Raw genomic sequence first — 19,765 nt, forward strand, 5'->3', positions numbered from 1 at the left:
CCCAACTGATGGTTCTGTGAGAATGTTCCTTTCTCTGCATTCTTTGTTCCAATTTTTTACTCAATTGTCACAAATTGAAAAATGGTACTTCTTTTCTTTGAATGTTTTGGATTACTGATTGTTTACTTAAATCCATAAATGCATTTTATTTATTCTCCTGTCAATTATTTCTTCATGTCATTTGACTATTTTAAAAACTTGCATAAGTCTTTTTTATATTAAATATTTAAAATTTACACTTTCCTACTCGTATTGCAGCCTTTTTCCAATCACCATTTTATCCTTTGATTTTCTTTTTGATTTTTTGACATAAATAAGTTTTCAATTTACATACATGAAACTAATAAAAATCATCTTCTTTGTGACTCTTCAGGCTGTGTTATCATTGGAAAATTCTTCCCTATGTAGTTCATGTGAATAATAAATTGTTTTTTATATTTCAGTACAATGCTATTTTTAATAACAGTTTATTGAGATATAATTCATATTCTATAAAATTCCTTTTTATAGTTTGTAATTTAGTGGCTTTTAATAGGCAGTGTGGGTTTTTTTAGTGAAACAGTATATGACTTTAGAATGATACTAAGTGTTGAAGTGGCTCTCTCCCTCACATCTCTCACTCTTTACAAAAGTTTCCTCTCCATTTCCTGTCCCATAATTATTAAAAAAAAAGATGCTGACTATGTCTGAGCCCTCGCTCACTCACATATATCATACACATTTCCCCTCAGGGCCTTTCTTTCTAGCATTATTTTCCCCTTTGTGGCTTCTTCCTTTACTCCATGCCCTGGAACACAGGGTAAGTTTCATGTCATGTGCAAAATGTACCTTCTCACACTAGCCCACTCTAATCATCTGGATATGATCTGTTTTTCTTATAAGCATCACTATCCATTTATCTAATCTTGCTACTTCTGCCCTTCTAAGGTCAAGAATGACACAAAGATGGCCACTCCTCCCGTTTCCATTCAGTATTGTACTAGAGGTTCCACTCAGCACAATTAAGTAAGAAAAAGAACTAGAAAGCAATTGGACTGTAAAGAGGACTTCCCTGGTGGCTCAGTGGTAAAGAATCTGCTTGCCAATGCAGAAGATACAAGTTGGATCCCTGGGTCAGGAAGGCATGGCAATCCACTCCAGTATTCTTGCAAATCCCATGGGCAGAGGAGCCAAGCAGGTTATAGTCCATGGAGTCACAAAAGAGTTGGACACAACTTAGTGACTAAAACAACAGCAGCAGCAGATTGTAAAGAAGTAAAACCATTTGTACTTGCAAATGACAGATGCTGTAGATTTTTGAACTCCTAAAACATCAACCAAAAAAACTATTAGAATTAACAAACAATTTGAATCCAATGTAATCTCTATCAAAAGCTGGACAGGGAAGCCTGGCATGCTGCAGTCCACAGGGTCACAAAGAGTCAGACATGACTGAGCAACTGAACACCAACACCTTTTTTGCAGAAAATGACAACCTGATCCAAAAGCTCACATAGAAATGCAAGGGAACCAGAATAATCAATACATTCTTGAAAAAGAAGAGCAAGGTCAAAAGACTCACACTTCATGATTCCTAAACTTACTACAAAGTTTCAGTAAATAAGGCAATTAAGTAATTAAGGCTATACTTCATAGGAAAAGATGTTCAACATCGCTAATCATCAGGGAAGGCAAATCAAAACCACAATGAGATACCACCTCTCACTTGTCAGAATGGCTATTATCAAAAAGAATACAGATAACAAGTGTTGGCTAGGATGTGGAGGAAAGGCAGCCCTTCTACACCTTTGGTGGGAATATAAATTGCTACAGCCATTATAGAGAACAGTATGAAGGTTCCTCAAAAAACTGAAAATAGAACTACCCAGTGATCCAATAATTCCACTCCTGGGTACAAAACACTAATTCAAAAAGATCTGTGTACCTCAGTATTCATAGCAATGTTATTTACAGTTGCCAACATATGGAAGTGACTGACCTCAATGTCTGTCAACAGATTAATGGATAAAGAAGATGTGGTATACACATACAATGGAATAATATTCAGTTATTTTTAAAAAATGAAACTTTACCATTTGCAGCAACATGGATGGACATTGAAGGCATTATGCTAAGTGAAATGTCAGACAAAGAAAGACAAGCATCATATATCACTTGGATGTGGAATCTAAAAAACACAAGAAACTATTAAATATAAAAAATGCAGACTCAGATATAGAAAACAATGTAGTAGTTTACAGTGGGAGAAGAAAGGGAGAATCAACAGGCACACACTATCAGGTACAAAATAAGCTACAAGGGTATGTTGTACAACACAAGGAATATAATCAATATTTTATAATAACTGAAAATGAAGTAAAACCTTTAAAATTGTGAATCACTATATTGTACATCTGTAACATAATATCATATAGCAACTATACTTCAATTTTTAAACGTACAATGCCATACAGCATAAGGCCAGACACATATATAGACCAAAGGAATACAGCCCAGAGTCCACAAGTAAACCTTCACATTTATGGGCAATTGATTTTTAATAAGGCTGCAATTCAGGACAATTCAGTGGGGAAAAAATATTGTTTTCAACAAGCAGTGCGGGGTCAACTGGACAACCAAATGCAAAAGAATGAACCTGAACCTTTACCTCACATACATATAAAAATTAACTCAAAGTCAAAGCTAAAACTACAAAAGGTTTAGAAGACAGTGTGAGAATGAATCTTTGTGATCTTAGATTAGTCAATGGTTTCTTAGGTATGACACCAAAAGCATAAGCAGTCATATAAAAAAAGGGATAAATGGGACTTCATCAAAATCACCAAGTTTTACATTTCAAAAGATACCATCAGGAGAGTGAATAGACAACCCACTGAAAGGTAGAGCATCTATACAAATCACATATCTGATAAGATATTTGTATAAGAATATATAAAGAACTCTTACACCTCAACAATAAGACTAATAACCCAACTATAAAACTGCTAGAGGAGAACAAGGGCAAAACACTCTCTGACATAAATCACAGCAGGATCCTCTATGATCCACCTCCCAGAATATTGGAAATAAAAGCAAAAATAAACAAATGGGACCTAATTAAAATTAAAAGCTTCTGCATAACAAAGGAAACTATAAGCAAGGTGAAAAGACAGCCTTCAGAATGGGAGAAAATAATAGCAAATGAAGCAACTGACAAACAACTAATCTCAAAAATATACAAGCAACTCCTGCAGCTCAGTTCCAGAAAAATAAACAACACAATCAAAAAATGGGCCAAAGAACTAAATAGACATTTCTCCAAAAAAAGACATATAGATGGCTAACAAACACATGAAAAGATGCTCAACATCACTCATTATCAGAGAAATGCAAATCAAAATCACAATGAGGTACCATTTCACGCCAGTCAGAATGGCTGCTATCCAAAAGTCTACAAGCAATAAATGCTGGAGAGGGTGTGGAGAAAAGGGAACCCTCTTACACTGTTGGTGGGAATGCAAACTAGTACAGCCACTATGGAGAACAGTGTGGAGATTCCTTAAAAAACTGGAAACAGAACTGCCTTATGACCCAGCAATCCCACTGCTGGGCATACACACTGAGGAAACCAGAATTGAAAGAGACACGTATACCCCAATGTTCATCGTAGCACTGTTTATAATAGCCAGGACATGGAAGCAACCTAGATGTCCATCAGCAGACGAATGGATAAGAAAGCAGTGGTACATATACACAATGGAGTGTTACTCAGCCATTAAAAAGAATACATTTGAATAAGTTCTAATCAGGTGGATGAAACTGGAGCCTATTATACAGAGTGAAGTAAGCCAGAAAGAAAAACACCAATAAAGTATACTAACGCATATATATGGAATTTAGAAAGATGGTAACAATAACCCTGTGTACGAGACAGCAAAAGAGACACCGATGTATAGATCAGTCTTATGGACTCTGTGGGAGAGGGAGAGGGTGGGGAGATTTGGGAGAATAGCATTGAAACATGTATAATATCATGTATGAAACCAGTTGCCAGTCCAGGTTCGATGCACGGTACTGGATGCTTGGGGCTGGTGCACTGGGACGACCCAGAGGGAGGGTCGGGGAGGGAGGAGGGAGGAGGGTTCAGGATGGGGAACATGGGTATACCTGTGGCGGATTCATTTTGATATTTGGCAAAACTAATACAATATTGTAAAGTTTAAAAATAAAATCAAATTAAAAAAATAATAATAATAAAAAAAGAAAAAAAAAAGAAAAACACCAATACAGTATACTAATGCATATATATGGAATTTAGAAAGATGGTAACGATAACCCTGTATGCAAGGCAGCAAAAGAGACACAGGTGTATAGAACAGTCTTTTGGACTCTGTGAGAGAGGGAGTGGGGGGATGATTTGGGAGAATGGCATTGAAATATGTATAATATCATATAAGAAATGAATCACCAGTCCAGGTTTGATGCAGGATACAGGATGTTTGGGGCTGGTGCACTAGGATGACCCAGAGGGATGGTACAGGGAGGGAGGTGGGAGGGGCATTCAGGATGGGGAGCACGTGTACACCTGTGGAGGATGCATGTTGATGTATGGCAAAACTAATACAATATTGTAAAGTAATTAGCCTCCAATTAAAATAAATAAATTTAAATTTAAAAAAAAAAAATAAATAAAATGCACAAAGGATTTAAATAAATGCTTCCCCAAAGAAAAAGATACAAACAACCAATAAGCACATGAAAGTTCTTTAACATCATTAATCATCAGAGAAGTGCAAATCAAAAACACACTGAGGGGTTTCCCTGGTGGTCCAGTGGTTAAGACCCTTCACGCCCACTATATGCTGGAGCCGCAGGTTGAATCCCTCATGCCACATGCCACAACTTAGACCTGGCTCAGCCAAATTAAATACACACACACACACATACAATGATATACCACTTCCACTAGAATGGTTTAAAAAATGGACAATATCAAAATGTTGCCGAGGCATGAGAGAAGGGTGAACCCTTCTACATTGGTGAAAGTGAAAGTTGCTCAGTCATGTCCGACTCTTTGTGACCACATGGACTGTAGCCTGCCAGGCTCCTCTGTCCATGGAATTCTCTAAGCAAGAATACTGGAGTGGGTAGCCATTCCCTTTTCCAGGGGATCTTCCTCACCCAGGGATGGAACTCAGGTCTCCTGCATTTAGTGGGATTTTAAAATAATGTAGCCACTTTGGAAAACATCAGCAGTTTCTCAAAAACTTAAACATAGTGTTTCCATGCTGCTACTGCTAAGTCACTTCAGTCGTGTCCGACTCTGTGTGACCCCATAGACGGCAGCCCACCAGGCTCCCCCGTCCCTGGGATTTTTCAGGCAAGAACACTGGAGTGGGTTGCCATTTCCTTCTCCAATGCAGGAAAGTGAAAAGTGAAAGTGAAGTCGCTCAGTCATGTCCGACTCTTAGCGACCCCATGGACTGCAGCCTACCAGGGTTCTCTGTCCATGGGATTTTCCAGGCAAGAGTACTGGAGTAGGGTGCCACTGCCTTCTCCAACAATTCCATTCCTTGGCATATAACTAAGAAAATGTATGTTCAGACAAAAGCCTGTACATGAATGTTCATAATAGCATTATTCATAATAACAAAAGAATAGAAACAACCCCAAAACACACAACTGTTTCAAATTTTTTGTTAAGTATAGTGTTGGTTCAAGGCCTATGACAAACAAATGCCAAAACATAATTAGTGGAAAAAATATATTAGGGAAGATGCTTGTGAAAGATAAAGGGGAATAGGAAAGTCCCACAAGCCTCCCCCGCACTTACAGAAAGCATAGTTCAGCTGCCGCAGAGAAGGACAGGAATTCCCTGAATAAGCAGGGGAACTTGCTTACAAGGCTTGTCTTAGTAGCCACAAATAGATACCCACCCACGCTGGCCAGGATCTTAGAAGTTTAAACAGTGGGTTCAGACACGCACACCGTTCAGATGCTCTGAACAACACATTGTTCACTCACTGTTGTTTACTTGCTAAGTTGTGTCCAACTCTTCATGACCCTGTGGACTGCAGCACGCCAGGCTTCCCTGTCCTTCACTATCTTCTGGAGTTTGCTCAAATTCATGTCCATTGAATCAGTGATACCATTTAACCATCTTATCCTCTGTTGCCCACTTCTTCTCCTGCCCTCAATCTTTCCCAGCATCAGGGTCTTTTCCAGGGATTCAGCACTTGACATCAGGTGGCCCAAGTATTGGAGCTTCAGCTTCAGAATCAGTTCTTCCAGTGAATATTCAGGGTTGATTTCCTTTAAGGATTGACTTATTTAATCTCCTTGCAGACAAAAGGACCCACAAGAGTCCTCCAGCACCACAATTCAAAAGCATCAATTCTTCGGTGCTCAGTCTTCTCTCATTGCTCTCTTGAAAATGGCCCCCACTTGAGCAGAGTGCATATTTCAAGGACAGAGGAGGAGATGAAGTGCTTCCGATCAGTCAGGTCCGATTCACAGGTCAATCAGAAGTCATGCCCTCTCTGAGCTCCCAGTGTACCTGAGCAGTGTACCTGAACAGGCCCTCCAGGGACAAACTCCCGCCCAGCCACATCCTCCTCCACAAGCCTGCTTCTTGTTGTAGAAAATCTTTAGACTCCTAGGCCTTCCTCAAGATCCAAAAATAAATTGAATCAGAGAAGTGAGAAAATGCAGAAATAAAACAATCAAGCCAGACAAAATGATAATAATTCAACCATTCACCAAAGTCAAGGATCTTTAGTTCCTCCTCAAGGGCTATAGATAATATTCTGAGCCATATCCTTTAAGTTGTTTTGCAGACACGGAAACCCCCACCAGGTGTAAAAAGTTAACTGTATGCCACCCACAAGCACACAGAGACTCCAGACAGGTTGGACCCAGAAGGTTGATGATGTTGACTCCTCATTACCTCATCACCAACCAATCAGAAGAATACCCACAAGCTGATCACAGACACAGCAACCCTCTCCCTCACCCTGTCTTTAATATTTATTTTTATTTTTTATTTATTTGGCTGTGGTGGGTCTCAGTTGTGGCATGTGGATTCTTTAGTTGTGGCATGTGGGATTTAGTTTCCTGACCAGCAAACGAACCCAGGCCCCCTGCATTGAGAGCACAGAGTCTTAGCCACTGGACCACCAGGGAAGTCCCCTCACCCTGTCTTTAAAAGTCTTTCCCTGAAAGCCATCACAGAGTTCAGATTTTATGAGCATTGGGTACCTTAAACACTTTGCAAGGGTCCAGCAAGGGGCTTCACTGCATGGAGGTGGTTCCTATCTGGCTGTTTTGGGGGCAGATGTCACCAAAACAGTATAGGCACATGCAAGAGAGAACACACATTAGGATAATGATTCCCAAAATAAGGAACAAATTTTTCCACCAAAACCCCCGTGATCTGAACTACTGATTTATTAAGTCCCCTAAGCTTGACATCAGCTCACTAGGGCCACTCACTTGTGTCCTCCTGTGATTTAATGAAATGATACACTAGTAGACTCATCAGGTACACACACACAACACTCTGGATAACGTCACAGGTGTTTCCTTGCAAGGCAGTCATAATGTCCAGGCCATCGTATTTTAGATGATTGCTTTTCTCATTAGATTCAGTGACCAGAAAAGACAGATTTTGCCAGCTACCATTTAACACTTGTTGGGAGAATTTAGGGAGAAGGCAATGGCACCCCACTCCAGTACTGTTGCCTGGAAAATCCCATGGATGGAGGAGCCTGGTAGGCTGCAGTCCATGGGGTCGCTAAGAATTGGACACGACTGAGCGACTTCACTTTCACTTTCCACTTTGACGCATTGGAGAAGGAAATGGCAACCCACTTCAGTGTTCTTGCCTGGAGAATCCCATGGACTGAGAAGCCTGGTGGGCTGCAGTCCATGGGGTCGCACAGAGTTGGACACGACTGAAGAGACTTAGCAGCAGCAGCAGCAGGGAGAATTTAGTAAAGGCTTCTATGTGTGTTATAATGACCTCCAGGCCAATGGAGGGGGAAAAGATGGTGGCCAAATAATTGTACCAATGGAAAACAGAATGTGTCCCTGTGGCCTTGAGAAGAGGGAGGTTGGCAACTTTTTTTAACTCTCTGCCCAGGTAAAACCCAGGGTGCAGCAGCCCGATGACCCAGGTAGAAGCCACAGCTGAAGACTTGTGCCACACAACCACTGGGTCCCACTGGGGGTCACCCAATAAACACCTGAGTGGTGCAGTCAGTGCCAAGCAAGTCACTGTCCTTTAATGTGACAGAATGACTACATGGTTCTGATGATATCCCTGATGCAATTGTGTTAGTTCTAACTCCTTGCAAGCTCCAGGGAAAAGGGGACTATGGCTCTTTGGTTCATCATTAAGACCTTAAACTTAAGCCCAGAACACAGTAAAATGCGATAGATATTAATTATGTGAACTAATGAACACTTTGCTAACATGAATGACAGATTAGCTGTAAGACACGCCATAGAACTGAGGTGATTCCAGACTGCTCTCACCCCATAGCCATCAACTCTCCATAGACTGAGCTACTCAGCTCTACCTTCAGACTCAGCCCCCTTCTCACCCATTAGGAAATGGTTCTCAACCCTATATGAACACTGAAAGCAGTTTTCAATCCTGAGGGTTTTAAAAATCACCAGTGCCTGGGTCAACTCCCAAGAGTTCTGATCTAATTCCAGAGAGCTGACATCATGTCCAGTCCTGGCCCCGGGTTGCTTCCAGCCTGGCACAGCATCAGCCACAATTGATAGCTTACGGTGAACGATGTCGGATTCCTGATCTCCGAAGAAGATTTAGCTTTGGGACCAGGGACCAGGCTTGATCACTCAAGAGCTCTTGTGTAGCAGAGTTTTATTAAAGTATAAAAGGGACAGAGAAAGCTTCTGACATAGACATAAGAAGGGGGACAAAGTGTGCCCCCCTCGCTAGTCTTAGCAAGGCTTTATATACTTTTATCAGACCCACTCCCACAACATACATCTTACAATAACAGGATTTGAACAAACAATAGAAAGATCTTACCAGACCAACGCCCACAGTACACAAATTTTAAGATAACAAGATTAGTCAGGAGGTTCTTGTTCAGTTCAGTTCAGTTCAGTTCAGTCGCTCAGTCGTGTCTGACTCTTTGCAACCCCATGAATCGCAGCACGCCAGGCCTCCCTGTCCATCATCAACTCCCGGAGTTCACTCAGACTCACGTCCATCGAGTCAGTGATGCCATCCAGCCATCTCATCCTCTGTCATCCCTTTCTCCTCCTGCCCCCAATCCCTCCCAGCATCAGTCTTTTCCAATGAGTCAACTCTTCACATGAGGTGGCCAAAGTACTGGAGTTTCAGCTTTAGCATCATTCCTTCCAAAGAAATCCCAGGGCTGATCTCCTTTAGAATGGACTGGTTGGATCTCTTTGCAGTCCAAGGGACTCTCAAGAGTCTTCTCCAACACCACAGTTCAAAAGCATCCATTCTTCGGCACTCAGCTTTCTTCACAGTCCAACTCTCACATCCATACATGACCACTGGAAAAACCATAGCCTTGACTAGATGGACCTTTGTTGGCAAAGTAATGTCTCTGCTTTTGAACATGCTATCTAGGTTGGTCATAGCTTTTCTTCCAAGGAGTAAACATCTTTTAATTTCATGGCTGCAGTCACCATCTGCAGTGATTTTGGAGCCCAAAAAAATAAAGTCTGACACTGTTTCCACTGTTTCCCCATCTATTTCCCATGAAGTGATAGGACCGGATACCATGATCTTCGTTTTCTGAATGTTGAGTTTTAAGCCAACTTTTTCACTCTCCACTTTCACTTTCATCAAGAGGCTTTTTAGTTCCTCTTCACTTTCTGCCATAAGGGTGGTGTCATCTGCATATCTGAGGTTATTGATATTTCTCCCAGCAATCTTGATTGCAGCTTGTGCTTCTTCCAGCCCAGCGTTTCTCATGATGTACTCTGCATAGAAGTTAAATAAGCAGGGTGACAATATACAGCCTTGACATACTCCTTTTCCTGTTTGGAACCAATCTGTTGTTCCATGTCCAGTTCTAACTGTTGCTTCCTGATCTGCATACAAATTTCTCAAGAGGCAGGTCAAGTGGTCTGGTATTCCCATCTCTTTCAGAATTTTCCACAGTTTATTGTGATCCACACAGTCAAAGGCTTTGGCATAGTCAGTAAAGCAGAAATAGATGTTTTTCTGGAACTCTCTTGCTTTTTCCATGATCCAGTGGATGTTGGCAATTTGGTCTCTGGTTCCTCTGCCTTTTCTAAAACCAGCTTGAACATCTGGAAGTTCACGGTTCACGTATTGCTGAAGCCGGCTTGGAGAATTTTGAGCATTACTTTACTAGCGTGCGAGATGAGTGCAATTTTGCAATAGTTTGAGCATTCTTTGGCATTGCCTTTCTTTGGGATTGGAATGAAAACTGACCTTTTCCAGTGCTGTGGCCACTGCTGAGTTTTCCAAATTTGCTGGCATATTGAGTGTAGCACTTTCACAGCATCATCTTTCAAATGATGAGGATTTGAAATAGCTCAACTGGAATTCCATCACCTCCACTAGCTTTGTTCGTAGTGATGCTTTCCAAGGCCCACTTGACTTCACATTCCAGGATGTCTGGCTCTAGGTCAGTGATCACACCATCGTGATTATCTGGGTCGTGAAGATCTTTTTTGTACAGTTCTTCTGTGTATTCTTGCCACCTCTTCTTGATATCTTCTGCTTCTGTTAGGTCCATACCATTTCTGTCCTTTATTGAGCCCATCTTTGCATGAAATGTTCCCTTGGTATCTCTAATTTTCTTGAAGAGATCTCTAGTCTTTCCCATTCTGTTGTTTTCCTCTATTTCTTTGCATTGATCGCTGAGGAAGGCTTTCTTATCTCTTCTTGCTATTCTTTTGAACTCTGCATTCAGATGCTTATATCTTTCCTTTTCTCCTTTGCTTTTCGCTTCTCTTCTTTTCACAGCTATTTGTAAGGCCTCCCCAGACAGCCATTTTGCTTTTTGGCATTTCCTTTCTGTGTGGATGGTCTTGATCCCTGTCTCCTGTACAAGTAAGATGGTAGGTGTTGCAAGAGGGCATCAGAGGGCAGACACACTGAAACCATACTCACAGAAAACTAGGCCATCTAATGGTATATGTAATAATAGTAAGGGCTTTCTAGGTGGCGCTAGTGGTAAAGAATCCGCCCGCCAATGCAGGAGATGCAGGTTCAGTCCCTGGGTCAGGAAGATTCCCTGGAGGAGGAAATGGCAACCCACTCCAGTACTCTTCTAATCACACTAGGACCACAGCCTTGTCTAACTCAATGAAACTAAGCCATGCCCATGGGGCCACCCAAGAAGGGCAAGTCATGGTGGAGAGGTCTGACAGAATGTGGTCCACTGCAGAAGGGAATGGCAAACCACTTCAGTATTCTTGCCTTGAGAACCCCATGAACAGTATCAAAAGGCAAAATGATAGGATACTGAAAGAGGAACTCCCCAGGTCAGTAGGTGCCCCATATGCTGCTGGAGATCAGTGGAGAAATAACTCCAGAAAGAATGAAGGGATGGAGCCAAAGCAAAAACAATACTCAGGTGTGGATGTGACTGGTGATAGAAGCAAGGTCCGATGCTGTAAAGAGTAATATTGCATAGGAACCTGGAATGTCAGGTCCATGAACCAACGCAAATTGGAAGTTGTCAAACAAGAGATGGCAAGAGTGAATGTCGACATTCTAGGAATCAGCAAACTAAAATGGACTGGAATGGGTGAATTTAACTCAGATGACCATTATATCTACTACTGTGGGCAGGAATCCCTCAGAAGAAATGGAGTAGCCATCATGGTCAACAAGAGTACAAAATGCAGTACTTGGATGCAGTCTCAAAAACGACAGAATGATCTTTGTCTGTTTCCAAGGCAAACCATTCAATATCACGGTAATCCAAGTCTATGCCCCATCTAGTAACGCTGAAGAAGCTGAAGTTGAACGGTTCTATGAAGACCTAGAAGACCTTTTAGAACTAACACCCAAAAAAGATGTCCTTTTCATTATAGGGGACTGGAATGCAAAAGTAGGAAGTCAAGAAACACCTGGAGTAACAGGCAAATTTGGCCTTGGAATATGGAATGAAGCAGGGCAAAGACTAATAGAGTTTTGCCAAGAAAACACACTGGTCATAATAAACACCCTCTTCCAACAACACAAGAGAAGACTCTACACATGGACATCACCAGATGGTCAACACCGAAATCAGACTGATTATATTCTTTGCAGCCAAAGATGGAAAAGCTCTATACAGTCAACAAAAACAAGACTGGGAGCTGACTGTGGCTCAGATCATGAACTCCTTATTGCCAAATTCAGACTTAAATTGAAGAAAGTAGGGAAAACCACTAGACCATTCAGGTATGACCTAAATCAAATCCCTTATGATTATACAGTGGAAGTGAGAAATAGATTTAAGGGACTAGATCTGATAGATAGAGTGCCTGATGAACTATGTACTGAGGTTCTTGTTAAGGAGAAACAAACCCTTGAGCAAGATACATTGTTATATTGACTAAGACAAAGCAATATAGAAAAAAATGTTTGTCTTTTTCTCCTCCTTGAGAGACTCGGACCCCTTTCTCCTTCTCAAGGGCCCTGGACCCCTTTCTCCTCCTCAAGGACACTGGACTTCTTATCAACCTTCCTAGGAATTGACTCTCTCACAATCATCTATTTCCCTGTCTGTTTTGGATTAGTGTTCTTGCATGCACATATTGGAGAAGGCGATGGCATCCCACTCCAGTACTCTTGCCTGGAAAACCCCATGGACAGAGGAGCCTGGTAGGCTGCAGTCCATGGGGTAGCAAAGAGTCAGACACGACTGAGCGATTTCAGTTTCACTTTTCATTTTCATGCATTGGAGAAGGAAATGGCAACCCACTCCAGTGTTCTTACCTGGAGAATCCCAGGGACGGGGGAGCCTGGTGGGCTGCCATCTATGGGGTCACACAGAGTCAGACACAACTGAAGTGACTTAGCAGCATGTGCATCTCAGCTGCATGGAGGGAAAGAATGGTTCCATCACAGAGGCAGGAAGGCTTCCTGCAAAAGGTGATGGGGTATGTGAGCTGATTCTGTAACTAAAAGGGTGAGTTTTTCAGGTAGACGAGAAAGAGGGTGGACAATCCAGGCAAGAGGAAAATGTGACATGTCAGGAGCCCCACAAGAAGAATTTGTGTTGGTGTAGAAGACCAAAAAGCATCATAAAAATACCGAGTCTCAAAGAAAAGAGGGGGAAAACTCCCCTAAACAAGCAGCGTGAGTGTCTTCCCCACACAGAGCCTGGGGACCCACTCAGTCAAACTTTTCCAAATTCCCTAGGCTCTAAAGAGTGAGTCATCCCTGGTATTCCCCTGCCACCAGCTCTCATGGAGTCCCCAAAGGATGTGGAGAGGGAGTCCCCATGGAGACCAGGACAGCAGAGGGGAAAAGAGGAGTCAGCAGAGGGGGAACGAGGCGATTCCCCCAGGGTCCAAAAAGAGTATAAGTCCCCCTGTTCCTATGTCTGGGGTGGGGGATGTCCCTGCTACCTCCCCTGCCATCATCACCCAAAGGCTGGACTGAAGTCACTCCATCAGAACTACTCATCCATCTCCACCTTCCAGGTATGTCTTACCAAGCCAATAACCACTCACCAACACAATGACAGCAGCTGGTGTCTGGAACAAAGCATATAAACTGTCTGTGTGCTGAGGAGGAATGATCTAAGAACTGGGCCTTGTTAGAAAATGGGGAAACCACAGCTTGAAAAGTGCCAGGACTCTAGCCTTGCCAAATGTAAATGTGTTCATGCGTACAGTGGGGCCTGGAAAGAGAAAATGAGTCAAAAACAAAGTGTTCAGCAGAGAGAAAGGGGCAAGCAGGAGGAGGCAAAAAGAACCCTCCAGAAAGCTAGAATCTTAAGATGTCAGAGCCTGGAATGCTGTCCAGTAGGACACAGGCTCTTGCTACTCAGAGCGTAGTGCCCAGATCAGCAGCATCAGCGTCACCTGGGTGTTTGTTAGAATGCAGATTCTTAGGCCCCTCCCCAGCCCTTCTGAGGCATAACCTGCATTTAACAAGATCCCTACATGATTCATATGTGCATTCAAGACAGAGAGGCTCTGATGCTCAGGGTTCCAAATAGACCTGCATATCAGAATCAGCTGAACATTTTTTACAGTACAGGTTTCTGAGCTCTGCTCTAGATAAATTAGAATTTCTGGGCACTGTGTATAGCCATATATTTTTTTTCACAAAGCTCCATTGGTAATTCTAATGACAGAGGTCCACAGAGCAAACTGGGAACCCCTGATCTGGTTCAGTCTGCTTAATCTTAAGCTGAGAAAACTGAGGCAAGACAGTGACAACTAGCTTGGTAATCTATTATGAGACTCAATTAATATTTCTGCCTAGAGACCAAAAAAAAAAAGGGGGGGGTGGAATTAGATCCAAACTCTAACTCAATACCTTAATAGCTGAATATCCTGTCTCCTCCCATCTTTGGAGCTCCATTTTCTTACCTTTAAGGAAAAAAAAATGAATGTCCCTGAATGTCAGGATTACTCCTCACGGGCAGTACACAACAGAGAGAAATTAATGGAGGATCCACTCTATGTTTTGTGTATACACACACACACTCACACTCCATAGTAATTGCTTAACTGAGGTTTGGGGATCCTTGCATCCCAGAATTTCAAAGCAATTTAAAAGCCCTGAAGTCTCATTGTCCCCATTTTACAGATGAAGAAATGGAGAGGCGCTCGAAGCAGCTGTGCTCCTCACTTTGTAAAGGTGAGTAGTGTCTGCTTTCCACCTGGACAGACAGTAACACGGAAAGGGTTTGCCACCAACTGGGTTCTGGATGCAGAACTTCAGCCAGCGAACCGACTTCATTCATGGGGAACATGTAGTTGGGTGGGGCTGGAACCCCACAGTTCTCTATCCCTGGAGGCTGTCTGACCTCTCCCAGTGACCCCACTAAGAAGGAGGGGAAGATCCCTAAAATTCTGTATCCCTAAGGATAAAGGGAAGAATTAGGCATGGTCCCAGTGAGGGAAAAGATCATTTAAGTAATTATCAAATGATAGAGTAGGGTTATAATATAGAGAGCTCAGTGAACAGAGTTCCAGAATGAGAGATTCGGTGGTTGGATGTCAGATAAAGCTTCCTGGGGAAAAATTGATGATCCCCGAACAGAGTCTTAACAGATAAGAAGGATCAGTTCTGGTTGTGTAGATGAGCCAAAGGAGATAAAAAACCTTCTGAGATGTCCCAGGATCCTTTAGCTGGGACCCAATCTCTTGTTGAAGGAACCAGCATTTGATATGCATATAAATAAAAACATATATTATTGTTTTGTTTTTCTTTAATCTGTATAGTTTTCCACAAATTATGATTTTAATCTCAATATGGTTTTAAGATTTCTCTACATTGATATATATAAGTTAAATCTATTCCTTTTTAAACTCCATGAGCCTATTAACATTTAGGTTTGGCTAATGTTAGTCCAGTGCAAATAGCCCAGGAGAACATGCACCCTTGGGCATGTCTCCTTGTGTGCATATGGGGGAGTTTTTAAAACACTAAGAAGTGGAATTACCTAGCTGTCATGGACTGAATGCTTGTGTCCCTTCAAAATTTATAAGTTGAAGTCCTAATCCTGAATGGAATGGTATTTGGAAGTGGGGGTCTTTGAAAGGCAACTAGGTTTAGATCAAGTCCTAAGGGTAGGGTTCTCATGATGGAATTAATGCCTTTATAAGAAAAGACTAGATAACCTGCTATCTCTCTCACTTCACTATATGAGGATAAAATAAGAACACAGTTCAGTTCAGTCGCTTAGTCATGTTTAACTCTGTGACCCCATGGACTGCAGCAGGCCAGGCCTTCCTGTCCATCACCAACTTCCGGAGTTTACTCAAACTCATGCACATTGAGTCAGTGATGCCATCCAACCATCTCTTCCTCTGTCGTCCCCTTCTCCTCCCACCTTCAATCTTTCCCAGCATCATGATCTTTTCCAATGAGTCAGCTCTGCACATCAGGTGGCCAAAGTATTGGAGTTTCAGTTTCAACATCAGTCCTTCCAATGAATATTCAGGACTAATTTTCTTTAGGATGGACTGGTTGGATCTCCTTGCAGTCCAAGGGACTCTCAAGAGTCTTCTCCAACACCACATGTCAAAAGAATACAGCCATCAGCGATTCTAAAAGTGGGCCTTCACCAGAATCCAACCATGCTGGCACCCTGATCTTGGACTTCTCAGCCTCCAAAATTATAAGAAATAAGTATCTGTTGCTTAAGCTACCCAGTCTATGGTACTTTGTTACAGCAGCCCAAGCAGACTAAGATACTGAAGTGTGCATATTTGTGGGTCCTCCAATTTTCTCAGTTTACATTTACACCAGCACATTTATTGCCTCTTAGAACCCTCCAAGAGAGGTATTACATGTACTTTATGAAAAAACAGTCTGAGAGAGGTGAAGTGACTTGCCCAAAGTTGCACACCAGAAAGTGTGGAAGCCAGACTTAAAACCAAGTCTGTATGCTGATAAAATTCATATTCTTTTCACTGTTTTAGACATTCAGCCGGTATTTATTAAACACTTATTACGTACCACACCCTGGAGGTACAAAAATTAATCACAGAGTCATACTGAGCACATAGTAGGACTTAATAAATGTTTGTTGAATGAATATTGAATCAAGGTGCTCAAAGCCCACAGGAGAGACAGACACACAAAAAGAACATACAGTAGCTTTTTGGCTTTCAGATTAATTTGTGTTTTAACATTTTTGAACTTTTTTCATGTAACATTATTATATCATGTGCTTTTTCCATATCATTAAAAATTCTATAAAAATAAAACAAAAATTCATGCAATAGAATAGTGATGCACTGTGATGGATGTAAGCCCCGGTGCAGCCAGCACACAGTAGGGAGAAGTACAGTTTCCTCTGAGTCATGTGAGTCGGGAGGGAAGGCTTTACATACGAGATAGTTTTGGTCAAACACAACAACTGGAAATGGGTTCTTAGCAAAGGGAACACATGAAAAGGGACAGGAGTGTAAACAATATATTTTCTGGAAACTACACTACTTCTGGTTGCCTTGAAGTTACTTCCTTCCAATATCAGGGCTAGGTATCAATAAACTGATCCTTCAGTAAATATCTGCCATATGCCAGGCTTTGTGTGAGATGTTTTACATGCTTTATTCCATTGAATCCTTGCAGCATTTTTTCCTCATTACACATAGAGAAAACTGAGGCTCGGGGTGGTGAAGAATCCAGCCCTGGAATATATTCAAGTTTTCTATTCTTTCCACTCCCTGTCGTCTCCCTCAGATGCCAGCCACTGCTGCACTCTCCTGTCCCAGGTTTTACTCCAATGGAAGGACGTCCTCTCAGCAAACCTAGCTAGCTACCCTTTGGATCAGGAAACTGTGCCCATTTCACTGCCTCTTTTTCTCCTTGGGAAACTGGAGAGGAAAATGCATATAGAGTCACGGAGTTTTCAATCCTTGTCCAGACACAACTATGATCCTATTCATCATCCATGCATTTAATAAATTCAGGCATACTTCATAGATATTGTGGGTTCGGTCACAGACAAGCACAATAATATAGCCAAAATATAGCAATGAAGCAAATCACCCCAAAGTTTTGGTTTCCCAGGGCATATAAAAGTTATGTTTACACTATACTGTAGTCTATTAAGTGTGCAATAGCATTATGTCTAACAAAGCAATGTACATACCTTAATTTTAAAACAGTTTATTGCTAAAAAATTATACCCGTCACCTAAGCCTTCAGTGAATCATAGTAGTAACATCCAAGATCTCTAATCATAGATCATCATAACACCTATAATAATCATGAAAAATCTGAAATATTGTGAGAATTACCAAAATGTGACACAGGGACACAAAGTGAGCAAATGCTGTTGAACAATTGTGCCACAAATCTTCAATTTGTTTAAAAACAAAAAACTACCATCTGCAAAGCATGATAAAGTGCAATAAAATGAAGTGTGCCTTTATTTATTGAGCAATTATTATGTGCCCAGCAATGTTCTCAGTACTGTGGATTCAAAATTGAGTAAGCCAGGCAAGTGTCCCATTCGCATGGAGGTTAAGTAGTAGCGTGTGTGTGGTAAGTTGCTTCAAGTCATGTCCATCTCTTTGCGATCCTATGGACTATAGCCAGCCAGGCTCCTCTGTCCATGGCATTCTCCAGGCAAGAATACTGGAGTGGGTTGCCGTGCCCTCCTCCAGGGATCATCCCTACCCAGAGATTGAACCCTCATCACTTAAGTCTCCTGTACTGGCAGACAGGTTCTTTACAGCTGAGCTACCTGGGAAGTGGCAGGGACTTAGCACTAAAGAGATAATTTTAAAATTACCTCTTTATATAAATTTTAAAATTTTATATATTTTTAATTGAAGGATTCTTTTTTAAAATTTTATTTTATTTTTAAACTTTACAATATTGTATTAATTTTGCCAAATGAAGGATTCTTTTAAACACAGGTTTTGAGAAGTGCTGTGGTTTGTCCACACACATCACACTTTTATTACACAGTTAGGACTCACCCAAATCTGTTCCCAGTACAAAGTGCGTTCTGGCTGGTCATGGTCCTGACCTTTTCCTCACCTCCCTCCTGCTTTGTCTCTCCTCAGACTCTGTCCTGCAAAATGACACCTGAGAACTTCACCTGGACCTGGGGTTCCCCTGCTGAGTTCATCCTCCTGGGCATCACAGACCGCTGGGACCTGCGCCTGACCCTCTTCCTCATCTTCCTGCCCGTCTACCTGGTGAGCTTGCTGGGAAACGCAGGCATGGTGCTGCTGATCCACATAGACGCCCAGCTCCACACACCCATGTACTTCTTCCTGGCCAACCTCTCCCTGCTAGATGCCTGCTATTCCTCAGCCATCGGCCCCAAGATGCTTGTGGACCAGCTGTTGCCTCGCACCAGCATCCCTTACGCAGCCTGTGTTCTCCAAATGTTCCTGTTCACAGGGCTGGCCGATGCCGAGTGTTGCCTGCTGGCAGCCATGGCCTATGACCGCTACGTGGCCATCGGAAACCCTCTTCTCTACACCACGGCCATGTCCCGGCGTCTGTGCCTGGTCTTGCTGGGAGCCTCCGGCCTGGGCGGGGCAGTGAGCGCCGTGGTCCACACGACCTTCACCTTCCGCCTGAGCTTCTGCGGCTCCCGGGAGGTGAACAGCTTCTTCTGCGATATTCCCCCCCTGCTGGCCATCTCCTGCAACGACACCAGTCTCAATGAACTCCTCCTCTTCGCCGTCTGTGGCTTCATCCAGACAGCCACCGTGTCGGCCATCGCCGTGTCCTACGGGTTCATCGCCGGCGCTGTGATCCGCATGCGCTCGGCCGAGAGCCGGTGGCGAGCAGCCTCGACCTGTGGCTCCCACCTCACGGGTGTGGCCATGCTGTACGGGACACTCATCTTCATGTACCTGCGTCCCAGCTCCAGCTACGCCCTGGACACTGATAAGATGGCCTCCGTGTTCTACACCCTTGTCATCCCAGCTCTCAACCCGCTCATCTACAGCCTCCGCAACAAAGAGGTCAAGGAGGCGCTCAGAAGGACTTGGAGCCGATGCTGCGGTCCACGGCGGAGGCACCAGTGAAAGGGCTGCAGGCTGGCGTTAGGACTGACTCTGGAGGGATGAGGTGGGCTCTTCCCGGCCCCTGGCACGG

General features: G+C 42.7%; 2 protein-coding genes across 3 annotated transcripts in view; one reads left to right on the forward strand and one right to left on the reverse strand.

Moving 5' to 3' along the window:
* OR1B1 (olfactory receptor family 1 subfamily B member 1) overlaps positions 1–6,962 on the reverse strand; it is a 184,991-nt gene extending 178,029 nt beyond the window's left edge. For both annotated transcript variants that reach the window (XM_070799209.1, XM_070799210.1), the window contains exon 1: positions 5,813–6,962. The gene's annotated coding sequence lies outside the window, so the exon portion shown is untranslated. The remainder of the gene's footprint in view (positions 1–5,812) is intronic.
* An 11,770-nt stretch (positions 6,963–18,732) lies between these two features.
* On the forward strand, positions 18,733–19,695 carry OR5C1 (olfactory receptor family 5 subfamily C member 1). The gene has a single exon (XM_019969549.2). The coding sequence runs from the start codon at positions 18,733–18,735 to the stop codon at positions 19,693–19,695; it is 963 nt and encodes a 320-aa protein (XP_019825108.2).
* The last annotated feature ends 70 nt before the right edge of the window (positions 19,696–19,765 follow it).

This window comes from Bos indicus, chromosome 11 (assembly GCF_029378745.1).
Source record: "Bos indicus isolate NIAB-ARS_2022 breed Sahiwal x Tharparkar chromosome 11, NIAB-ARS_B.indTharparkar_mat_pri_1.0, whole genome shotgun sequence".
NCBI lineage: Eukaryota > Metazoa > Chordata > Mammalia > Artiodactyla > Bovidae > Bos > Bos indicus.